Below are 20,959 nucleotides of genomic sequence, written 5' to 3' on the forward strand. Positions count from 1 at the left end.
TACAATAGGGCTGAATGTCTGTTGCAGAATGCACACACTAATATGCCAGGTTATTCGGTTTCTAAGAAGTCAATAAAAATACTACATTTAGGCTCAGTCCTTGGCTTGCTTTTTCCCTGTTTGCCTTTCAAGTCTTTGGTTATAAATCTGTTTGTTTGTTTCTAATTGTAAAATATAATCTTCCATATTAAATCGAAGCGTGGAATCAACAAACACTTAGAGAAAAACGTTCCTGGCGGTGGAGTATTTTCACACTCGCAGATTTGGCAGTCTGCACCCTCCCTCCATAAAAGCCTCGAAACAGCCGCCAGAGCTAATTAATGGCAGCTACAACTCAGAGAGGATGAGAAACAGAATGGATCCCAAGTTGATCTTGGCAAAACTTTCCACTGTTGGAAACTAGCATATCTCTGCATTTAAAGCTATGCAGCTGTGACTCTTTTTGTCTGGATCACCTTGCTTGACTGTTGTTTGTCGGAGGAGATGAGTGTGAGCATGAGTGTACCTAGTTACAAACACGGACCCAAAGGCTGTCCCAGCAGTAAAAGGCTAACAACATAAAAAGCTGGAGGTGTCTTAAGATACTTTGTTCTCATATTCAGGAAAAATCTTCAAAATCCTCCCTAATGAGGTCATAAAGGAAAAATGGAACAAGTGTTCCTTGTGTATCTCACTGGGGCATGCCATCAGGGTCACTTGCCACCAGTATCCTATTTAAAAAGGGATTGGGGTCGTTCAATCAAGCACTGCATTAAGAGAGAGACTTTGATTAATTCCTTCTCTTTCCTTTTGTGCCACAGATAATTTCAGTAAATTTGTGATACTTTCTGCTTAGCCATTGCTGAGGCTTAAAGTTCTTGATGCGTCATGCTGGGTATTAGCATTTATCGGGCCTACTTGGCTATGGTGAAGAGGAGTGTATGCTGCAGACAGCGCTCTAATCTTTGACAAGCAGAGCTGGTCTTTAAACATGACTGTTATCTGAGATCTTTGCCTACAGAAGAGCCCACTCTCAGGTTGGTGGCAGAGATTATCTTGGTGAGAAAGAAGGAAAGACATAACAGTAAGTAAGATGGTGATTTACCATAGTTAACTTTTTTAAAGGTTCTGAATCTGCCTCTTACTCAGAAATGTACAGCTTAGGTAAGTTTCAGGGAAGGCTCTCAAATGAAACAAATGAAAGGAAAGGACAAGTGACAGCTACCAATGTGTGCTTTCACAGGGGCTGCTGAGGGAGAGCTGGAGATTGGCCCCATTATGGCCAGGATCAGGTAGGAAACTGGATTCTGCTGTCATTTGTTTTCTTTTATTTACAACTTTGTTGAGAAGCCATCAGAGATATGAATGGACATTTTAGAACTATGCTGTAGAAACCCAGTAGTGAATGTTAACTCTTGGTAGTTTCGATCTGGAATCGGGTTAGGATATATTTAAAGCCCTTAGTTAAAAATCTCAGTTGCATACTTGTAGTTTACAAGCTGATTTTAGACAGGTATATGATGTTTACTTTATTGCAAGTTGAAGGTCTGTTAGGTATCTGTATTTTTAGGTGCCATTGAAAGTTGGGTTTGGGTTCTGGTGGACTGGGACAGCTTGCAGGGTGGCATTGTGGTGGTGTGTAAATCCCCTTTCTCTGGTAGTTTACTCTCTGGATACCCTGGCTCAGTTCTTAGGGCTGTTGCTTTGTTAATTCAGCTGCTGCACATGCGCATGAAGCCAATAGGTTAATAGTCCCTACTTAAAATTGTTTTGGATATGGATACACAGAATATCTTCTTTTTCAGTTGGAGCATTTTCCAGTTTAAAGTGGGGTAGTTGGGTTTATTTTCATGAATTTATACATCAGATTGTTTATGGAAACAAATTAAGGCAAGGCTTCAGAGTTAATTTTAGGGTGTATCTTGTGATAATTACTATCCTGATGAAGACTTAATAACCAATCATAAAGGTTTTTAAAATTATTATTTAAAAATGAGTAAGAGGGCTTGATAATATGGGTGAATGTAGTAACCACAGTGTTGCTCATGTGAAACCTTCATAAGATTATATATCAATGATACCTTAATTTTAAAAAATGAGTAGGATATTAGATTTCTCATTGATTCTTTTTTGTTTTTGTTCCCAGATTAAAGACCCAAAGATGAACTTGTTCATTCATCAAATATTATATTATGAAACTCCTACTTTTTGCCAGGCTCATAGAATTATAACACTATTGTTATACTTGTCACTGTAAGTACAGAGGATATTAGTATTACAAATACCATTATACTGCTTTTAATGTGTTTTGTGATGAGAATTCCACAAAACCTATCAGTATAAATTGGGTCCTTCTCAATACTTAATTTAAATACAACGATTTAAATACAATGATCCTTGTAAATATAAGTGAAAAATCCTCAGTATCCTAGTTTTTGACAATCAGCTTTAACTCTTTATAGGGGTAAACATGTTCTCTCTGAAGCATGTCCATGATGGATTACTCAGCCCTGACCATAGTTCTTAGAATGCTAACTGAAATGGTGTGATTGATAGATTTTTTTCCAGATTTGAAACTGGAGAAAGCCATGGAAGCTGAGTGGTATCATGGAAAGGAGACAGGCAGTCTCTTAGTTTTCCTCACCTGAAAAGGAAGGAGCCACCAGCTCCAGGCTTGGGGTGAGAATTCTGTACTCTGAAGGTGGTAAAGAAGCTAGCACAAGGCTTGGCTTGTGACAGTTCCTCCACTGCCCACTCCCTGATTCCCAAGAAATGGGTATCTATAGGGCATTCCCTGTTTACATTCTTCTTCCCATCATGCACGCTGAGGGCCAGGGAAGTTACCTGATCATTACTTTCTCTGTGCCACCAAAAAGGGGGTTGAGGATGTGTGTTCAGAACCTCATCCTGTGGGAAATATCTTAAAGATGTTTTAGGTCTAGGGAATACCAGCCTCATTTGCTTATTTGAAGAAGAATAGCAATATTTTAAATATTTCCTACAGTGGAAATCTTCCAAATGTTTTTTACACAAAATCAGCATGGTGGTTCCTCAGCAAAATCAAGTGGCCAGCACATTGAATCCAGAGTTGCAGGTTCTTTTTCAGATAAAGGTCTCAGCAGGCAGGGCACAAAGTCTTGTAAAATCAGAGGATGATGTCCACTGGGCCCCTCATCTTCTCAAATCAAGTGGAAGAAAGAACACAAGCACATTTCAGCTTCCCCTAAACCTCCCTCAGGTGAGATCTAGGCTCCAGTAAGTAGCAAAAGTAGACCACCTGCAAATGAGAGGTTTCCTCTGAAACATAGGCAAGTTCAGAGATTTGAGCTTAAAAATACACCTAGTTCTCCCTCCCACAGCCAACATGTAGTAAATGCTATCCGAAGAAAATTGTCCTTTTACCACAGAGTAGATCTCACAGGAAATGATACTTCTTGGGCTTTATTTACAGAGGATATTAGTATTACGGATACCATTATACTGCTTTTAATGTGTTTTGTGATGAGTATTCCACAAAACCTAGCAGTATAAATTGGGTCCTTCTCTATACTTAATTTAACTACAGCCATTTTTTGAGATACCCAAGAAAGTTGTTGTTCTGCTTTGGAATGCTGAATACTTTCTGAATTACATTCTGGAAGTTCTACAGGGCCTTACTATTAACACTAGTTAAATGATAAAGGCAAGGACCATCCAGTTGTCTTCTTCCTGTACATCAGGATGAAAGATTGTATTAAAAATCCTTTCTCATCACAGGCTGGAAACAAGTAGCACTGAAAAGAATGATTCAGACTGACTTTCTTGTCTTTTAAAAATGTGAACCCCAGATGGGAGAGGGTGTTTTCACGTGCTGTGGTGTGCCTTACACATTGTTGGTGACTAGCAAATGGACTCAGCCATTTATATGGAGGTAATATTTATATGATCTTAGCCAAAAGTCCATCCATTTACAGGTCAGTTACTAAGCCTTTCTTCAGTGTCCGAATTTTAGATTGGACTCCCTTATGCTTGAGTGTCACATATTCTTAAGGAAGAGATACAGGGCATGGTGGTTGGTGGTACTTACATTAAATGTTTCTCTGAGGCATAGTTTTGTATGGTCAATAACGTGTGCCTTTGGACACATGGGTCTGTTTGGGACTGAGTATCTTCAGAGTCTGATGGGCTTTGGTAATGTGCATAACTGGGAGAAGGATAAGGAGAAGCCAGAAGATATGTCAATATGTCTCCCCTCTCCCCAAGAGGGGACAAAGAAAGTGCAGATGGCCATTGGCCCATTGGTGAGTCACTCAAGAATCATTGAAAGGTTGTTTTTCTTTCTCTGTTAATGAGAAAAGCATGATTTTCTTCTGTTGAGAAAGTTTAGGAAGGAGAGAGAAAGAGGAGGACAGTATCCTCGACCACTTTCAGCCTGCACTTGAGTGTTTCACATGCATGACTGTCCTGACTCCGGAATGCCACCGCACCCCCACCGCCCCTCCTGCCAATGCTGTGTTATTAGTGTTGCTGCCAGATGTGCCGCTGGCCAGAGGGTGGCGGGGGCTGAAGTACTGGTGGGGCCCATCTTTCCAAGGGCTCATCATTCTTGGTTAGGCAGTGATAAGTGATGGAGGCCACATGCTGGTTTCAGAAGTATGAAAAGATGGAGGTTGTGGGGTGGGGGAATGTTGGCAGGAGACATGTTTAATGTGTGGAATGTGGAAAAACATGGACAGTGGCAATACTGGATGGTGTGGGAGAGATGGTTGGGAGGGAACCTAGAAATCTCCTGTGATACAGAACCTGTGCTGGCACTTGAAAGTTCTTCATTTCCTAAGAAGTAAACTGAGTAACAAACTCCACACCAAAAAGGCTTCATATCAACATCTCAGGAGCCAGGACTTCAGTTCTTTAATGAGAACTGTCATTTACTTGCCTCTCTGTTGGAGGCCAGTGGGATGACATATTTTGAAACATAGGAATGGTAGGTATACTTGCATGAATAGTACCATAGGCTACGGATTTTTGCTGTGTGTTCTCCTAAGTCTTTGTTTTTGTTAAGGGTATGTATTTGTTTTTTCTTTTTCTTTTATTTCTTTTTCCTTTTTTCTGTATGCAATACATTCTGTGAAGACTCTTGCATCTTCCAGACCAAGTTATTTTAAGGATTTCGGCATTATATGACAGTATTTTAAAGGTGTTTTTTTCTTTTTTTGCTTTTCAGAGAGAAATTGGTTTCTTGTGTATCTTAGGCTATGTCCACAGGATTATGATAATGAATCACGGTTCTGTAATCTTGCTATTTTAAGTTAGTTTTAAATAAAACTATAGCTTGTTCGTGATCACTGGGAATGTATCCATAAACCTTAGGTGTTATAAATATGTAGAGAGCTTAAAAATAGAACTGAAATATGAAAATACAATGCTGCAATAAAAGAATCTTTCAATCAACCTACCCATTAGTCCCAACAAGACAACTTTATACTTCACCCAAAGATATTTAAAAATACATCAGCTTCACTGTGAAGGGGTATGTCGGGGGGACTTGGTGAAGGGGGGAGCCTAGTAAACATAATGTTCTTCATGTAATTGTAGATTAATGATACCAAAATAAAAATAAAATTAAAAATAAAATACATCAGCTTCCTTAAAAGTGTCCTTACCATATCACTGTTTTTTATTTGAATGATTAACAAAAGCACATTGGTTAGCATGGAAGTAGTATAAGTGTACTTGCTCTTTTAATTTAAAAAAATTATTTACAAATAATTGCTATTACTATCATATGACTAAGGAACAGAAATTTATATAAAGCTAATAATGTATTTACTCATTTATATATTTAATTAACATCTATTATATGCCAGGTACAGTGCCAGGGTCAGCAAAAAGAGTACTTCCTCAAATCATGACTCCCTAAAATCATGGTTCTTTGTCTCTGTTTCCCTCCCACCCCAAATATTACCTCTTGTTCTGCCTTATTGTGATCAGAGATTTAGGTAAATTTTAAAAAATGTTTTATTGAAGTATTGTTAATATGTAATTGTTTATTTGTTTCAAATACACAACACAGTGATTCAACAGTTACACATATTATTAAATCCTCATCCCCATTAGTATGGTTACTGTCTGTCAACATAGAAAGATGTTACAGAATCATTGACTCTATTCTCCATGCTGTACTACTATCCCCATAACCAGCTTATATTATGGTTGAGAATTTTTGTGCCCCTTTATCCCTCTTGTTCTCCCTACCGACCCACTCCAGCCCCTCCACCATCGTAACCACTAGTCACCTCTCAGTGTCAATAACTTTGCTGCTGTTTTGTTCATTGTACCTTGTTTTTATATTCCACAAATAAGTGAAATCATATGGTATTTGTCTTTCTCCACCTGGCTTATTTCACTGAGCATAATACCCTCTAGATCCACCCATGTTGTTGCTGATGGCAAGATTTCTTTTTTTAATGGCTGAATAATATTCCATTGTGTATATGTACCACATTTTTTAAATTGATGTATCATTGATATACAATCTTATGAAGGTTTTACATGAGCAACATTGTGGTTTCAACATTCACCAATATTATCAAGTCCTCACTGCTCATCCCGCACCCCCCCCTCCATTGCAGTCACTGTCTCTCAGCAAAGTAAGATGCTATAGAGTCATTGCTTATCTTCTCTGTGCTTGTACCACATCTTCTTTATCCATTCACCTATTGATAGGAACTTAAGTTGCCTTTGTATCTTGGCTATTGTAAATAATGCAGCCATTAACACAGGGGTGCATATATCTTTTCAAATCAGGGATTTGTTTTCCTTGGGTAAATTCCTAGAATTACTGGGTTGAATGCTATTTCTATTTTTAGTTTTTTTGAGGATCCTCCATACTGCTTCCACAGCAGTTAAGCCAATTTACATTCCCACCAACTAGATGAACTTTTAAGATCTTGTAATTCCAATGATGTAATATGTCATAGGAATGGTTAGAGAAAATAAGAAATTTTAATTACTGGGGACTGTACCAGGGAAATTAATAGACTAGTTCATGTAGACATGGAGGGCTGCTCAGGCTGAACTAAACCCCTGTTGTAATTCAAAAGCCTGAAACTCCACTTTATTGTTAAAATTATTGCCTTAACTTCCTCCCTTTCTTCATTTCCCTATTTCCCTTGCTGTTTTTCTTGTGTACTACCAATGTACAGCATAGTGGTGTTTAACTACTTCCTGAAGGAATTATTAGTCATCAGGAGCAGTGGTTCATTATAAATGTAGATAAATGGGCTTCAGCCCATCTACTACAAGTTGGACTAATTTGGAAATATGTTTTTTTCCCTCAAAATAAATAGTTCATGCTCCCTTGGATACTTCTATACAATAGCTGTGTGCATTTTCCTATTCATTCTGAATAACTAGATTCAGTGTGTCCTGCTTGATGCTGGCACTGGAATCTAATTCTCAGTGGCAAGGAAGTTTTACCTAGACTGTCTGTCCAAGTGGAAGATGGGGAAAAGCTGTCCAAGTTCTGTTTCCCTTTCTGTTTCTGGCATGCTTTTGACTTTTCTTCCCTGTGATTATTACCGAGTGGAATGTAACCCCAAATCTTTCACTAGATGTTGCCTTGCTATCTTAAAGGGAAGAAAAAAATTATAATGAGTGTTTTGAATGTGCTCAACTTTTGTAACTTTTGTTTTGTTCGGACCTGAACTGAATGAGGCAAAGAAGTTAAAATCTTTTCTTGTTCCATCTGAGTAAGCATGAAAACGTACAATCCTTAATCTTTTAAAGAAAAATAGCCCTTCTCTGTTTGTGGATTTCTGATTTATTTCTTCCACCCTGCTCCCCTGTTCTGCACTTTTTAGTCAAATACTGTCTGGACTTTGTGAGCAAATAACCTTCCTGCTCACCTCTCTCCCCACTCCTCCCCCACCCCTCCCCTGTGGTCGTACAAAGAGCAGGGAGCCCACAAAAGACTGAGTTTCTCGGTTTTGTATTTTAAAGAAGGATGAAATGCTGAATACGCTTAGGAACACAAAACTGATCTGTTAAAACTTTACTGAAAAAGAAATTTGTTGTGTCAGGATAGGGGGAATAAAGAAAGTGAGAGAAACTGAGATTTTTTAAATGACACAAACAGAAGATAATACAATGTGCTTTCTGTGATTCACACCAAACTGATGTTTCTTTAGTTTAGCACAAACTTATAGATGTCTTTTCTAGCGACTTCAAACTTCCCAGGTTAACAAGTGATAGAAAAAACAGTGAGCGTCCCACAGCAGGAGAGCCAGGAACCCGGAAACTCTCTGCTCGTTGAGTCTCTGAACCACAGCCAGGGCTGGTTCTGAGAGCTGAGGGCCTGAGTCCTAACCAGGGTGCCCTGCGGCCATGACCGTGGTCGGGGTGCTTCCCTGTGACATCAGTCTTGTATCTGTGAGCTCTGGGCCCAGGGTGTATGAATTTGTCCATGGCTACACCCTCAGAGAAATATTCTAAACCAGAGTCCACAGGCCAAATCTCGCACAGCACCTGTTTTTGTACAGGCCTCAAACTGAGAAGGGTCTTTCCAGATGAATGATTTGAGAACAGGGGACATTACCTTTGAACTCCAATTAAGCAAAATGAAGTCCCCTTCCTGCCCCCCACCAGAAAAAGAATGCCGTTCTTACCATGAGTAGAACTATATTAACAAAAAATTGTACTCAATTTTATTTTTTGAATTTTGTTATTGAAAAATGTGTGGGCGTTTGCATTCTCTCATGTCATAAAAATGCCTGTATAATATCTCCACGTTTGTCTCTCAGCTCACACAGTCTGAAATATTTACTATCTGTCCCTTTCAGACTGAGTTTGCTGAGCCCTGTTCTCACATAGAGACAATTTTTAAGGGGAAAAAAGGCATTCTCACCATTATTCTTTGCTTGAATTTCTGCTTCAGTTTTTTTTTTAAGAGTGAAACTTTTATGATTAGTTTTGATGTGAATTAATATGCATTGAGTTGTGCAATGCCCTGAGAAAACTGGTGTCAGTTGTGAAATGTAGGATAATATTTTCGGTAGCTGCCTGTTTGAAAATTTGAAGGCATTCCAAATTATATTAACCTGTGTTTCTCTGCATAAAATAGGCGGCAATAACAGTACCTATTTCATAGGACTGTTGAAAGGATCGAGGTGCAAATAAACGACTCAATCTATATTAAAAAGAACAAAGTCTACTATTAAGAATTTGGGGTTGTTTGCCCTAGTATGAGTCCTGCTACCTCTTATTTTAACATTTTGAATCTGTGTGCAGAAACACTGTCCATTGTATACTGCAGATACCTAAATAATGCTGCTCATAAGCTTCAGGTAGTGTAAAGTATAATCTGGTTGTATCTCGTCAGCATGATTCTGATTTTAAAGGAAGACCCTCTCTTTTTTAAAGTAGAATTATTAAGTTCATATATTTCTAAGGTAGTTTTTAAAATGTAAATAAATCTTGTCAGAGAGCCAAAAAAGGGAGATTTTTTTGGTGAAGAAAGCTTTAGGATATTGAGTGATACTCCTTTGCTCAACGTCTGAGTACAGACAGGGTCCGAAAAAGTATACTGTCTTGGCATTTCAAAGGCTACTGTTTATACCTGGGAATTGTCTACATGCATGAAGGCAATAGGTGAGTTAGAGGTGGGCATGGCATTTGACAAGAAAATAGCTGGTGATATAAGGAGGTGAAATCAATGGGCCCACCTGTGCTCTTCCTCGTCAGCTGCACCCACATCGCACTTTTTGTCCCTGGAGTTTGTCCTTCCCCCTACAAGATCCATCTGTTTTCACCACCTCTGAGAAACCTTCTCTGAATCCACACCCCCACCCCTAAGGCCACTGTTCACCTTGCAGTCCCCTGTTTTGCATCTGTCTCTCTAACTAGACCTCACCTTCACAGAAGGCTGAGTCCTCTCCTCATTGATATCCCCAGGGCCTAGCTTAGGTGTCCAATTTGTTGAATCGAGGAAATACTGAGTAAAAATTTGTCTAACATTGAAATTAAATGAATGGCACAATCCTTTTGATTTTCCTCTCTTTTTAGAATGACATTAATGTGCATAATCATGACATTATTTTAAAGCTCAAAAATTCACAGATAAGCCAACATTTATATATAGTTTGTCCAGCTGTTATGTTCCAAAGTCCGGGGAACATCAGAGAGGAAAAATAAGTCTGACTTTTTAATTTTCTGCAGTGCCAACCCTTAGCATGGAATCAGGTTTCCCAGTTCCCTTGGTAGGTGTGTTTCCTAGATGTGGCAGAGTGTCTGCCACCATGTGTGTATGTGTCTGCGTATACACACATGTGTGAATGGGATGCCTGTTTAGAGTTCTAGTCAACCCTCTGTTCCAGATCCATGTATCTAGTTCAGGGAAGTCAGGGAAGAGAATTGGGGAGGGTCTTCCCCTTCATAATAGTAACTTATCGATTGGACTTCCTGTGTGTGAGGCACTTTTATCAGGTGTTACCTGCATTATTTCATTGACTTCTCATAACAGTCCTATTGTTTAGCCAATTCATAATATGAATTTGGGATTTGGGGAGCTTAAGTAGCACATGTAAGGTGTCACCAGATCCAGGTCTGCTGGATTCCAGAACCCATGCCCTTAAACTGTTACGATTTCCTGCTCACCTCCTTCCCCAGAAAGTAGAAAAGCAATTCAGAGCCAACAAGCCTGGGAACTTACGACCATTTGTTTCTCCTCAAAGCACAGACTAGAGGAGTCATGTAGGCAAGTATATTATTGATCTCTATCCGTCTGTCTTGCTGATGGGTTTCAGCCCCAGGCAAGTTCACTATGGATTCATTGTGACCAAAGAATATGACAGCAAAACATTCTTGGGGTGAAAGGGTTTATTACCCGGCTTGTCCTCCTGGTAGTAGGTCGAGCACTAGCATCTCTGCCTCCGCCTCTGCCCGCACAGCCGTCCTCTGGGCCTCTGGGTCTCTGGGCCTCTCAGCCCACACAGCTGTCCTCTGGGCCTCTCTGTCTGCACAGCCGACCTCTGATCCTCTGTCCTTGGCACTGCCACCACTCCCACCTCTGGTCTGCTCTCCTGCAGTCTTGCAGCCATGCCACTGTGTTGCCCAGACCACTAGGCGGAGCTCTTTATAGAGAGTCAATAGCAGTGTATTGCCCACATGTGTAGTGAGCTAGCCAACCAGGGTCAGGTGAGAATCCTGGCCACAGGAACTTTCATTTTATCCACATCTTCCTTCTTTGAGCTCAAGGAAAACTGAACTCACAGAATTAGGAATTGTGTCTTGGTCACCACGTCCCCTGCCTGTTCAGCACTCTCATAACTTGGAGTGAAATCATCACAACATCCAGGTACATGGTTAGTTAGGCTGCAAGCTGTAGATGGAAAGTAAGGCATACTGCACCACAAATAAGACTTCAAACTTTTAGAAAGGGCTAGGTCCTGAGTACTCCAATTCCTTCTTTTTTAGTGGCATACAGAATTGCATGCAAGTTAAGTCCATTGAGTACCACGTGCTGGAAGTTCCAGGCAGTGAGAAATGAGCTTCCTAATAATTGAGAATGAAGTTAAGAAGAAAATTTTATTGTTAATCAAGGGCTTAATTGCCTCTGGGACATTTTAAATAAATGCCATGCTGTACTTAAGGAGCGATGTTCTGTGAGATGCAAAAATTCCTTCATTAAACCATCGTGGGTATTCCCTGATTAAAAGAATCTGTCTTTATCTTCAGTTAAACCTTCATGATTCATGGAACAACTCAATTAGGGATTGAGTAAATTAAGGGCTCCTTGAAAGAACAAATCAATTGTATAAAATTGAAATCATTTCTGGGACAGTCTTCATATTACTTATTTGTATTGATCAGAGCACAGTTTTGGTGCATTTTCTATTTAGCTGTCTTGTAGAGTAGGCTATTTTCAGCCTGTAGGGGACAGAGTGTGACTATCTCCTAGGATAAGATAGAGCAGACAGCTCTTAGAAAAATTTGTCTGAGAAATGGAACAAATATAAGGGTTTCTTGGCCACTGAGAAACCCAGTGATGAGGACTTGGATGGTCGCAACAATTAACCAGGAAGGAAGTTGGTAAGTCAGTCAGTCAACAAACACAGGTGTGGCCTTGCCCTAGATGCTGATAACTCGCATCAGTGTCTGAGCCAAAGGGCCGAGTTCTTACTGCCAACTAAGCCAACTCAGAGATTCAGACCCATAGACTTAGATTCAAAAACAGACTAAAGGAGACTTACTGGCTCTCCCATTGTACATGGCAAAAAACAAAACCAAAAAAAGGGAAAACTTAGGTATTCCCCAGTTCTGCTTTACTGGATTGTTCACTTTGAGTGGCAGAAGTGCTTGACATGGAGCTTGGTAAAGACTTATCAAAAGAAGAAGAAAAGGAGGAAGTGAGGGCAGGCATCTAGTGGAAGGGGGACATCAGCCATGTACCGCACTGCGTTCTCTTCTAGTTGGACACTCAACTGTGATTCTTATTGTGGCTTTAACAGAAGTCATTACAAAAATTCAAAAAGTACACAGTAATCAGTGGCATTTAAGAAATTTAGGAATGGTTTGTTTTGCCAAGCTAATGCTTGATTTCATTTAATTTTGAAAGGAGAAAAATTGCCATCTAAAGTTACCAAAATCTTAAAACACATGATCACTCCTATTTTAAAGTTTTTATTTAGGTTGAATAATCACTAGATAGTTTAAATAAGTGATCGGTTAATGGTGTTTTATAAAATGTGTTCATACTGAAATTTTTACCTTCTGTTTTCACAGTTCTTGATGTAACACAACTGAGCCCTTTAAAAGTGGTTTCATTTTCAAATACACCCTTACAGACACACTTTGTGAACTGAGTACTTGAAAAGAGGAAATGAGGGGAGGAAAGGAAAATATTTGAAGTCATATTTTCAGGAAGGCTCAGTGGTATTCAGCACATGTTGGCCGACTCAGGCCAGCTTCAAAATGACAGGTCAGGTTTTGCTACTGTCTGGGGATCACACTTGCTGGTGTGAGAGTCCCCTGAAAAGACTCTCTTCCTCCAGAATCCCCATTAGGGGCTTGTGTAAAGCATGCATGGGCCCATGAGCTGCAGAAGAAGGGTCCCTGTGATGGTGTAGATGTGACAGGACACACTGGCCGTGTCTGGAAACCTAGCCTTGTGATGGCACAGTGAGGGTAGCTCCTTTAGAATTCTACATGATGATTCAGAACGATTAATTCTGTTCTGATTATCATGCCTCAGCAAGAACTGTATTTGTATAAACTTGGACAGGGGCAAGCATATCTGCACATAGTCTATGAAGAAAGGAAAATGAGCCGCACACTCCAGAGTGAAACTAGCTACCTTCCCAATAGCCATAAATACACTTTGATCCCCAACCTATTTCCAAATAAGTCAGACTTATTTAAAGAAATTTTTATGAACCCAGGAAAATGAAATGATACCTTTGCATTCTCTCCCAACATTTTTTTATTCTTTAATGTCATATAAGATGCTATGAAATCACTTTCTCTCACTCTAGTACATCTACCTTTGGGAGCTCAGCTGTAAATACACCACTCACAGAGATACTAAGAGCTTCGAGGTTTGTAGGACAGATTCATCCTTGCTCTTTGCAAAGCCGTGATGCCTGTGGTCATGTTTTTGTAAGTGTCCACTCACTCCCTGGTTGGGTTTAGAGGGTCTCAGGTCATCTCAAGAAATTTCCACCTGAGCACCATGTTGCAGGCCTCTGGAGTTTGCTATTTTTGTGGCTACATGGGTTCGTTTGATCATTTCCCCTCTCTGTCTGTCTTGCACATTCTGTGTACTGGGCTTGCCTTAGTTCATATGCTTCCAGAGAAGATACCATGAACGACTTGATGCCCATATTATGATTTAACGAGCTAGAAAGTCAGTGCATATAGATTCTCTCTCTCTCTCTCAAACTGAGATTTTTGATTTGGAGACAGGTCGCCTGTAGACACTTCCTGGAGGCTTTGGCTGCTTGACACACAGATTGTAACCACAGTAATTAGCACTGAATTTTCAAGTTCTGCTCTCCAGCCTGACCTGGCAGCATTTAGCCAGCATGCACATAGCTGGATCAATGGCAGGAATTGAAGGGCTGGGTTGTGGGGCTGCTCCTGGTAGCTTGTGGTGAGTACTGTCCCTGGGGATTTCCAGGGGAGCATCAGGGACAAGGGAGCAGTGCAGAGATCTGGGGCATGGGAGGTAACAAGTATGATACCAATAAAGCACCTGTTAGTGGTAATTATGTTAAAGATTGTTATAGTAGACAGACTGCAATACAGACTTTTGCTGAAATTCATTATCAATGAATTCATTTTTCTCCCTCTTGCTTAATTCAGTTTTGGGTGTTCCTAAAATGGTCTCCTCTTAAAGTTTATGCTCTCTTTCCTTAAGAGAAAGTAGCCACCTATTTTAATCCAAAAGCTTGTGGAAAAGAAGAAACTGTACGACACGAAAGAAATACTTTGATGAATCAAAAATATAGTTTTGTGTGTGGTTTTTTTTGGTTTTTTTAGCACCCTGCCTTCAGGTAGCTTACCTTGAGTAGCACGTTTGTGGCAAAGAAGCGCCAGTGCCCAATGATGAAATATATTATCTGGGAAGCTTGGTGGTGGTGCAGACAGGGAATCAAGCTCTGGTAAGCTATAGGGCGCTTCTGTCAAATCCACTTGCTCTTCCCAGTCGCACTGAGTGAATCACCTCCTCAGGGAGCTGGAAGGTAAGGGTGATCAGAATAGGGCAGTTGGGGAGATGGCAGACCCTGGACACCTCCGTCCCCCCTTTGAGGGCTAATGATTTTGAATGGATATTTGAAGACCGACTGAACACTGAATAATAATAACTAGGTTTAAACATATAGGAAATCCTTAACTTTCCATTTGAGCATGCTTAGTATTTCACTGTGATCAGTATAGTTGAAAAAGTGTGGTAGGCAGATTTTTTTTTTTATCACAGATTTTTTGAAGTTGAGTTCTTTTACAGATGGAAACACAATTGGTTCCTATCTGACATTTTGCAAGTCACATACAATTAAACTTTGAGGGAGTACTTTTGCATTTTCTGGTTGTAGGCTTTTGCATTCACTTAAGTTGCTAGAATATTTGGAAAATGAGAGCAATTCCGTGTTTGTTTAAATGAACTCGTGTAGGATATCTCTCTTGAGAGTCATTTTGTGATTTTAATGTTAAATCATATGACCCACACATACTCACACATAGTAGTTTTCAGGCCACAATTAATTTGCCACCAATTTGTACCTTAGAAAGTATTTATAGATGCTGCTGTGAAATGCTCTGCTCTAGTGCTGAGGGGTGGAGCGTTACCACTTGTCATCTGCCTTCGGAATGCACCCTATCCTGGGAGTAGTCCATTGTCTTTCTTGAAAAGTTCTTTATTATCCAATAGCCCATTCAGGCAGTACTTAGCATTTTTTCCTGAAATTCTTTCATAAATCAACAGGAAGCCTTTTTTCCCGTTTTTATTTTAAAGGAGGAAGTAATGGTAAAACTAAACACTGATTGTTATTTTAACATCTAGTCTTAATATCTGTTGAGGAGTTGTGTTTTTACTTAAAAATATTTTAGCCAAGAATCAAAACCAGAGAATTATGCCTGCTCCCAACCCTCTATCAATGATGTCTCTTTGTTAAAAGCACATAGCAGAAAACACTATATTAAACCCCTGTTGGCTTAAAAAGCCAAATAAGAAACCTGAAAGCCTCAGCACTTAATTTTTTTAAGTGACTTAAGTAAATTATTTTAGAAATCCATGCCAAACTTTTAAAAAGTACTTCTGATATCTTGCCTTTATAAATAACTGTAGAATTAAACACATCATAAATTTACTTTGTATTCTCTTAAAAGTTTGAATTTCAGGTAGCCTCTGTTATAAATCCTACAAATCTGTTGTTTCATGTTGAAGAAACCCAGCCAACCTCACTACACATTTTTTTTCTCAGGTGCAGAGTTGGATGGAGACAGGGACTGTTGAGTTTGGAAACATCAGTTGTTTCCTCTTCTTTCCTTCCTGTCCTTGTGTGTTTGTTTCCTTTCTTTTTTCACCCCTTTTTGCTTTCCTGCTTCTTTTCTTTTGCCTTACAATTCACATTAGGACAGGGTGTAGGCTTTTTTTCTGATTTTGTTTTTGGGGTTTTTTTGTAGTGCTTTTTCGTTTTGTTTTGTTTTGTTTTGTTACATATTCCTCCCTTTCCTTCAGATATTGTTGCTGACCAAATTTAAAACACTACAGTGTTTAGGATCCCTGCAGGGCCATTTCAAGTTTGGACCTGTGAAGGGCCCCAAGCAATAACTACCTGAATTGCTTTTAATTACACAATATAACTGCACATTTTACTTCAGATTCTTTTGATTGATGCTGCAAGGCAATTGTAACCACCGATGATGGGATTAAGTGCCTCTTGAAGTGACTTTAGCTTCTTGTGGGAACAAAAGGAAAGAGAACACTTAGTCCCTTATTGCCTGAGCTGCCTTTTTCTTCACTTGCCGTATAGAGAAATACAATTAACAAACATTATCCCCAGAGGTAAATTGAAATGTACATGCAGACAAGAACCGCTCTTGACTGCAATTAGACATATATGATCCGAGGTATTCTGACCATTCATTAATGCTAATTGTTTAAGAAACAAGCTCAGAACAAATGATTAAAATGTAGGCCCCATAGCTGGGATTATTAGCATGTGTGATAAAATGTGTGCTCTGCAGCTGTACCAATAAAACGCTTTGGAAAGTGGCTCTGATTAGACAAATGCTTGGTTTGGCTCTGTGGTGAGCTCTTGGTGTTTGCTCGAGACCTGGTGGTGTTTATAACAAACAACTTATATCTTTCTTTCTTAATTAGTGGGAATTACTATGCAAATGTTGGTATTTTGTAATTTAATATCCTATCAGTTTCTCTGCCTTTGGGTTGTTATTGCAGTCTGCTGGTCTTGCTGGGAATGGGATAAACTGAGTTCCGAGGTTTTGATTCTTTGCTCTGCTTTCTTTAGTATGTTGGATGCTGTGGAGAACTACAGCAAAGTTTGCTCTCTTACTTGGTGTTTGAACCAAAATACATCCTTTTGTATTTGGGACTCGTATTATACTCACAGAGATAGGGTAACCTAGTCAAACATAAACTAACTGGAGCTGGTTGGCCTGTATGGACAGAAAGCATTCTGCTAAATCCTCCAGATTAACCCAAGCTAAGTGAGCTGAACCAGGCGAGGAGCAGAATGATCAGCAGAGTAAGGACCAATCCAGAGAGATGGATGGCAATTGAATTCCCCGCTGGAAATGCATCTAAGAGTTTGGGGTTAGCAAAGAAATGTGAGCTCAGCTAGCTGTGGAGTCAATAAGAGATTTGGGAGCACAAATGGGAATGGAAAGAAAGAACATATGCAATAGAAGAATAGAACCAGGGTGTCAGAGGACTTGTTGGGAAATGTGCCAGGCAGGCAGAAGCTGCAATCTGAGGTCAGTCTGTCTACGAATGGATAGTTAGTTCAGTGTCCTGACTTGTAACTCATTGCTCCTCTATCCCCTGCTTCCATTCCTGAAACCAGAGTCAGAGGAAAAACCAATAGCCATTTGGAGATTATCCATTTGGTGCCATAAAAACCTGCCACAATTTGGCAATCTCAAGTGGTCTGTCCCTGTCACCCAACAGACTTCTGAGCCACCTATCTCTTAGCATATCATTAGCACATTCCAAAGGAAGACAAATATCAGTGTTAGTCTAGATAGAATATCAGATTAAATAAGCTTTAAAGTCAGTTAATGCATTCCAAAGACAAACACAAAATATTTTTTATTATCTTCGTCTCTGGCTATCCTGTTCCATCTCGCCATTTTCACAGAAAACTGTGCATCAAGTCACAAATAAACCATAGCCGATTATTAGGGACCTACAGCTTGTGGAAAGGATTCACCTTTTAATTTTAAATCTTACTCCCTTTGTATTTACAATAAAAGTGTTACTCTCTGAGTCTCGTCAGGGAAAACTAAGTACTTTAACAATACACATTCAGTAAGAGTGATTTTGTAGGGAACCTAAAATAAAGGGAAAAGAAGCTGTTTTGCACTTTGAGCTGTTGTATTGCTAAGTGTGGCACTGAATTAAAAAAATCATACGCTCCCATAAAATTAGAGCAAGTTCTAGGAAGTCTTGCCTTAAATAGATATTTAAAGGAATTAGTGCCTGGAGCACACTAACAATACTTAAAAAAAAAGAAAATAAACTATGTTAGAAAAAGCCTTCATGATCACATCCATATGTTTAGTTTTAATTTTCATCACACTTAGCTCTGAATAATTAAGAAGAAAAAAACAATCTTATTGTGGGTCCACACAATCAAAGCCACATACACGTGATTCATAATCACAGCTTGTATTCACAGTTTTCGTGTGTGTGGTGTGGGTCTGGCAATTAGACTCAGGCTGTATTTTTTCTAAAAATTATTCAGTGCTAGAGAGAGATCAATATTAAATCCTGCCCAAATCTACAAATCAGAATAATCAAAGGACTATAGCTAACAAAATATCAAAATTCTAAGATGTGTAACATTTTGGCCTCATTTCACTGAGATTGACACTTGAAAGGAATTTTTGAGAGAATCTAGAAAAAAAATGGAGATTCCATTAACCCAGATCATTTTCATGACAGTTACCAAAAAAAAAAAAAGAAAAAAATTAAGGTGTGGAGAGAACTATTTTCTCAAAATTGCAGAGCCATTTTCTGGAGGTAAAGAAATTCTCCCAGATTATGTTCATATCAAAGAACCTGGTCATGGGGGAGGTGAATTTATTTGACACATTTAGCAGGCTTCAAGCTATTGAGCAACTCTGTAAAAGAATCCATGGTGACATCTGTCAGGTTGACAGTCTTCTTTTATGACCTTTAAAAAAGTTAAAGAGAAATTGATCTTTCTAGTTCACATTTGCTCAGTTACCTCTAAAACTCTGCACAAGCCAGGAAATAATCATTTCAGCTTTAAATTTATTATATTTTTAGTAGACTAACTCAGTACTAGTGAAATCTCTAAATGGAGAAATTTTGTGAATCATCTTTTTTTGTGAAATTTTCTGATCATCCTATGGTAATATTTCCCGTACTCTCCACTGGCTGTTTTAATACATTAATTACTAAATACTGTCTTTTCTGCAACTTGTTTTAGAATCAGATCTTCTTAGGCAGGAATGCCAACAATGAACATTCTAAACAGAAGGCTGTGCTGTGAATGTTCACCTTTGGCTAATAATGGAACAAGTGTGTTCTTTATTCCTTACTTTCAGAGTTCCTAGATCCAAAATCCCGAATCATCTCTGTAGGGGCAAAGGGAAGTCGGCTGGCATATCCTTTCATTTTTAATGACAATTTACCGAAAGCTTCTGTGTTCTGTGCTTGACAGATGCCCTCTCTCATAGTTCCTGACACTGGGATTACACTCAGAAATCCATCTATCAAATCTCTTTGGGTAGAGAGGGTCCTGAGCATCATTGCTGGACCAAGTTCTCAGCAACTTGAACAGTTAACTATTAATGAACAACATCCTTGGATTTCTTTGTGTTTCCAGGAGCCCAGGGTAGAAGCAGCCCAGAAACAGAAGAGATGCTAATCGCATTGTGTTCTGAAACATGTTCAGTCAAGGAGTGCAGGTTTCCCTCTTGACCTCAGTGTCACTCCAAGAAAAAAAAATCTCTCCAGTTTTCCTTTTAGATAAAACTTTTGCTCTTCCTTCTCTCACCAAAGTAGGGCAAGAAAGTGGGATTAAGGAAAATACCCATTAACAGCCACATGCTCTGTTGTCATCCCCTCTTCAACACAAAACAAGGAGCTTTTTGGAAAAACAAAGGCTCCTGGCCTCTCCTCCTCCTCCCCCACTCTCCCTTTCTGCACCAGCTCTCCTCTGCCTGCCATTCCCATTCTACCCTCCTGCTTTCTTGTCTGCTCCAGCCGGCCCTCGAGCACCGTCCTTTCTCCTCCCTCCCTTCCCTTCCTCATCCTCTTCCTCTCCCTTACCTCCTCTCACATGCCCTTCTCCCACCCTCCTGTTCCTCCTCATTGTCCCCTGGGCTGATTTAGGCTTGCTGGTATCAAAACTCTTCCCTCCCCTTCATCTTCTTGTCAGAAAAATGGTAGCATTTGCCCCCCAGGGTGCTTCCAGGTGCCAAGTGTCAAGGGTAGAGCAACTCTGAAGGATCCTGCTGCCACATTTATTAATAAAGACTAATCCATAAGGGATATAAACATGGACTTCTGTTTTCATGGAACACCTGCCCTCTTATTTGGGTTCCACAGTTGTATGGGGCTTTCCCTGTTCCTGGTGTTTATCCCATACACGCAAGGCTGTGCCTACCTGGAGAAAGAATTCTTTAGCCATGCCAAGTGGAGTCCTGGGTGACAGTGAGGGTCTGCTAGACGCACAGCTTCTGGCCCATGTTTGCTCAGCCCACAGCACTTACTGAGCCAGGGCCATCTTGTGGTATGTGCGATATTTATTAGATGTATGATCAATAACTGAGTTTGGTCAACACATTTGTGTTAATGAAATGATAGCATGGATAATACAAGGGAAACAGATTTGATAATTAATTTGTTTTTTCCTTGTAAAATATACATAATATACAATTTAACATTTTTAAGTATTTTAAAGTGGTCTGGTCAGTGGCATTAAGTACATACTCATTGTTGTGCAGCTGTCACCACCATTTCCAGAACTTTTCATCTTCCTACACTGAAACGCTGTTTCCATTAAGTAATAACTCCACATGCCCCCTCCCCACCCCGCCACCACCATTCTGCTTCTTGTCTGTATGAATTTGACTACTCTAGGTACCTCATATAGGTGGAATCATACACTATTTGTCCTTTTGTGTTTGGCTTATTTCACTTAGCATAATGAGAAACTTTAATTTTTGATATGCATGTTTGTTTGCTTTCTCATTCTATGTGAAAAAAGACCTCCATCACTGGGCTCATTTG

The 20,959-nt window shown here is 39.6% G+C and overlaps 1 protein-coding gene across 10 annotated transcripts in view; it reads left to right on the forward strand.

Moving 5' to 3' along the window:
• Positions 1-20,959, forward strand: part of CLYBL (citramalyl-CoA lyase) — a 241,493-nt gene that overhangs the window by 90,186 nt on the left and 130,348 nt on the right. For 7 of the 10 annotated variants that reach the window (XR_008994550.1, XM_057494539.1, XM_057494541.1 and 4 more), the window contains exon 1: positions 2,126-2,232. The exons of 2 other annotated variants lie outside the window; for them this stretch is intronic. Coding sequence is in view for 7 of the 8 variants with exons in the window: in XM_057494539.1 (XP_057350522.1) it covers positions 2,141-2,232 (92 nt within the window). In the remaining variant the exon portion in view is untranslated. Of the gene's footprint in view, positions 1-813; positions 1,064-2,125; positions 2,233-20,959 lie in introns of those variants that run through there. One more of the 10 variants, XM_057494542.1, reaches the window with a different exon arrangement.

Source organism: Manis pentadactyla, chromosome 17, assembly GCF_030020395.1.
Source record: "Manis pentadactyla isolate mManPen7 chromosome 17, mManPen7.hap1, whole genome shotgun sequence".
Lineage (NCBI taxonomy): Eukaryota > Metazoa > Chordata > Mammalia > Pholidota > Manidae > Manis > Manis pentadactyla.